Here is a 4,796-nt window from a genome sequence, read left to right on the forward strand (position 1 = left end):
TGCGGCAGTGAACGCACCGTCGAGCTGCTTCCTCATTTCAAGTGGAAAAACCAACTAATTACGTGGAAATATGATAATGTAAAACGCTGGGGGAGACGCCTGACCCCCCCCCAACACACACACACACACACACACACACACACACACACACTTATTACCCCCCCCCCCCACTCTCTCCTGGTATTTCTCCCAGGGACTCTCGCCCTTTCACGACTGGAGACACATTAGCAGCCAGTCCGGCTCGTTTTGGATCAAAACAACAGCTCATTAGCATAATCTGAGCATTAGAACCCCCCCACCCCCATTACCCCCCATCACCCCCACACACAGACACACACAGACACACACAGACACACCCACTTCCTCAGGAGGTGATACCCCCCCAACTCTCCATCACCTCATTCAGTCCTGTCACTGTTGATGTGTTAGAGCTCAGTGGTTCCCTGTCACTGGTCCCCACAACCCCTGTTAACACACACTGATACACACACTGATGCACACACTGATACACACACTAACACACACACTGATATACACACTGATACACACTGATACACACTGATACACACACTGATACACACACTAACACACACTAACACACACACTGATACACACACTATACACACTAACACACACTGATACACACACTATACACACTAACACACTAACACACACACTGATACACACACTGATACACACTGATACACACACTAACACACACTAACACACACTGATACACACACTGATACACACTAACACACACTGATACACACTGATACACACACTAACACACACTAACACACACTGATACACACACTAACACACACTAACACACACTGATACACACACTAACACACACTAACACACACTGATACACACACTAACACACACTAACACACACACTGATACACACACTATACACACTAACACACACTGATACACACACTATACACACTAACACACTAACACACACACTGATACACACACTGATACACACTGATACACACACTAACACACACTAACACACACTGATACACACACTGATACACACTAACACACACTGATACACACACTAACACACACTAACACACACTGATACACACACTAACACACACACATACACTAACACACACTAACACACACACTAACACACACTAACACACTAACACACACTGATACACACACTGATACACACACAGTATAACAGTATAACAGTTATACAGTACAGTATAACAGTAACGTGTTATATTACTCTGTTAAATGTAATATATTACAGTAACGTGTTATATTACTCTGTTACTGCCTAAATGTAATATATTACAGTAACGTGTTATATTACTCTGTTAAATGTAATATATTACAGTAATGTGTTATATTACTCTGTTACTGCCTAAACGTAATATATTACAGTAATGTGTTATATTACTCTGTTACTGCCTAAATGTAATATATTACAGTAACGTGTTATATTACTCTGTTACTGCCTAAACGTAATATATTACAGTAACGTGTTATATTACTCTGTTACTGCCTAAACGTAATATATTACAGTAACGTGTTATATTACTCTGTTACTGCCTAAATGTAATATATTACAGTAACGTGTTATATTACTCTGTTAAATGTAATATATTACAGTAACCTGTTACCCCCAACACTATGAACTAAACGTACCTCCACATACTCACTGCGCAGATGTTTCACTCTGAATTTACCTGATACAGTTGCTTCATGTATATTTGATTTTTGAGGATTAGACCTAATGTTGTTATTGAAAATATGATCATCACTGATGATATTGGTTTGGATTTTTCTCGATACAATTATTGGTCAAGACCATGATCACAGTGGCCTCTTGTTCATGAGTGAACATAGGGCCCCAAAGCTTCAGTTTCAGTTTGTGCTGTGCGGTTAATTTACCTGTTTTCTCGATGAAATGTCCAAATCACTGACGCTACAGTATTTCTGCTGAGATCTGGTTGAAGTTCAAATCACTATGTAACGTGGTGCAAATCTGTGGAGGTGTTTTGCTCCTTGGAGTTGAATTTCGCAAAATGTCTGGAAATTTTTATTTTAGTGTGTAAACAATTGTAAAAAACTGTAATGGGAGCAACTAAGTGACACACAATATTCACAGACTTATGTAACCACATCAAGGTGTAATGTTCAGATGTAATGTTCAGGTCTAACGTCCCGGTGTAACGTCCCGGTGTAACGTCCAGATGTAACGTCCAGGTGTAACGTCCAGGTGTAATGTTCAGGTGTAACGTCCAGGTGTAACGTCCAGGTGTAACGTCCAGATGTAACGTCCAGGTGTAATGTTCAGATGTAATGTTCAGGTGTAACGTCCCGGTGTAACATCCAGGTGTAACGTCCCGGTGTAACGTCCAGGTGTAACGTCCCGGTGTAACGTCCAGATGTAACGTCCAGGTGTAACGTCCAGGTGTAACGTCCAGATGTAGCGTCCAGGTGTAACGTCCAGGTGTAACGTTCAGGTGTAACGTCCAGATGTAACGTCCAGGTGTAATGTTCAGATGTAATGTTCAGGTCTAACGTCCCGGTGTAACGTCCAGGTGTAACGTCCAGGTGTAACGTCCAGATGTAACGTCCAGGTGTAACGTTCAGATGTAAGATTTAAGATAGATAAGATAGATCTTTATTGTCATTGTCACGAGTACAACGAAATTAAAAGTGCCATCAGCCAGTGCAAAATAAATAAATAAATAAATAAACAAACAAAACTAATAAATAAGAATAGCCACATTCTCACACATCACATCATTCATATTGATTGAGGGTTGTTTTGATTGCATTGAGTTTTGTTATTGCTGTTGGGTAAAAACTGTCTCTGAGACGGTTAGTTCTTGTTCTTATTGCTCTGTATCATCTGCCTGAAGGCAGCAATGCAAACAGAGAGTGTCCGGGGTGAGAAGTGTCCTTTGTGATGTGTTGTGCTTTTTTGAGACAGCGGTCGCTGTGCAAGTCCTCCAGTGAGGGGAGAGGTCAGCCAATGATTTTTTGGGCTGTATTCACGACCCTTTGGAGAGCTTTCCTTTGAGCCACAGTGCTGCTGTTGTACCATATACAGATGCAGTAAGTCAGTATGCTCTCTATGGAGCACTTGTAAAAGGACACCAGCAGTTTCTCCTTGATATTGTTCTTCCTGAGAACCCTCAGGAAGTACAGCCTTTGCTGGGCCTTTTTTATCAGCTCAAAGGTGTTTGCGTTCCATGTGAGGCCCTGTTCAATGTGGACCCCCAGGAAACGGAAGTCAGCTACCCTCTCCACACATTTTCCCCTGATGGTCAGTGGTGTAATGTCCGTTTTTTTCCTCCTGTAGTCTATTATGAGTTCTTTTGTCTTTGAGTTGTTGAGGAGCAGATTGTTCTCCCTGCACCACACTGACAGCCGCTCCACCTCATCTCTGTAGGCGGACTCGTCGCCTCCTGTGATGAGCCCCACCACTGTGGTGTCATCAGCAAACTTGATGATGGTGTTGCTGTGGTGGGCAGAGGTGCAGTCGTATGTGTACAGACAATAGAGCAGGGGGCTCAGCACACAGCCCTGTGGAGAGCCAGTACTAAGGCTGAGGGCAGTGGATGTATGTTTTCCCACCCTAACTCTCTGCTGTCGGTTGGTCAGGAAGCTCAGAATCCACATGCAGGTGGAGTGAGGGAGACCCAGGTCCCCCAATTTGTCCACCAGTCTGTGAGGGAGAATAGTATTAAAAGCAGAGCTGTAGTCCACAAAGAGCATCCGCACATAGCTCCCCTGCTGCTCCAGATGTGACAGAGCAGCATGGAGGGCTGTGGTCACGGCGTCTTCTGTGGATCTGTTAGCTCTGTAGGCAAACTGATGGGGGTCAGAGCCAGGAGGGAGAAGTGCTGTGATGTGACCCCGGACCAGTTTTTCAAAACACTTCGTCACCACAGGGGTTAGTGCCACTGGCCGGTAATCGTTGAGGCAAGAAATGTGTGGTTTCTTGGGTATGGGGACTATGGTGGAAGATTTCAGGCAGGATGGGACTGTAGACAGGGCTAGGGACTGGTTGAAGATCCTGGTAAAGACCCCAGCCAGCTGATCGGCGCAGTCTTTCAGGACACGTCCAGGGACGCCATCAGGTCCAGCAGCCTTCCTTGGGTTGACGGCCCGCAGTGTGCGCCTCACCTCGTGTTCCTCTACAACGAGGAGTATGGTGTTGTGGGTCGCTTGATGTAGTGTGGCTGCCTGTGTTGGTTTCACCTCAAAGCGGGCAAAGAAGAGGTTCAGCTCCTCTGCCAGCGTGGCGTTGTCTTCCGCAGCTGCGAGGTTGGTCCTGTAGTTGGTGAGATGCTGGATTCCCTGCCACACCTGCCTGCTGTTGTTGCTGTCAAGATAGCCCTCTATCCTCCTCCTGTAGTCAGGCTTAGCCATTCTGATGCCTCTCTTCAGGTTAGCTCGGGCTGTGCTGTAGACGGTCCAGTCCCCAGACCTGAAGGCGGTGTTCCTGGTCTTTAGCAGTTGTTGGACCTCCCGAGTCATCCAGGGCTTCTGGTTTGGGAAGACCCGGATGCGTTTATCCACAGCTACAGTGTCTATACAGTTCTTGATGTAGCACAGTACACTGTCTGTAAAAACCTCCAAGTCCTGATGTTCAAAAACATCCCAGTTTGTCCTGTCGAAACAGTCCTGCAGCTGCTGTGTCTCATCCTCGGGCCAGGATTTGATGGTTTTGGTGATGGTTGGAGCAGTTTTCCTGAGGGGGGCATAAGCAGGAATTAAATGCAGGGACAAGTGATCGGACTGACCCAGGTGTG

At 45.4% G+C, this 4,796-nt stretch overlaps 1 protein-coding gene across 1 annotated transcript in view; it reads left to right on the forward strand.

The window, feature by feature from the left end:
* Nucleotides 1-2,994, forward strand: part of LOC125009232 (uncharacterized protein DDB_G0271670-like) — a 5,866-nt gene extending 2,872 nt beyond the window's left edge. Inside the window, 1 exon segment of the mRNA XM_047586969.1 lies at nt 2,969-2,994. Coding sequence (XP_047442925.1) covers nt 2,969-2,994 — 26 coding nt within the window.
* The last annotated feature ends 1,802 nt before the right edge of the window (nt 2,995-4,796 follow it).

This window comes from Mugil cephalus, chromosome 6, assembly GCF_022458985.1.
Source record: "Mugil cephalus isolate CIBA_MC_2020 chromosome 6, CIBA_Mcephalus_1.1, whole genome shotgun sequence".
Classification (NCBI taxonomy): Eukaryota; Metazoa; Chordata; class Actinopteri; order Mugiliformes; family Mugilidae; genus Mugil; species Mugil cephalus.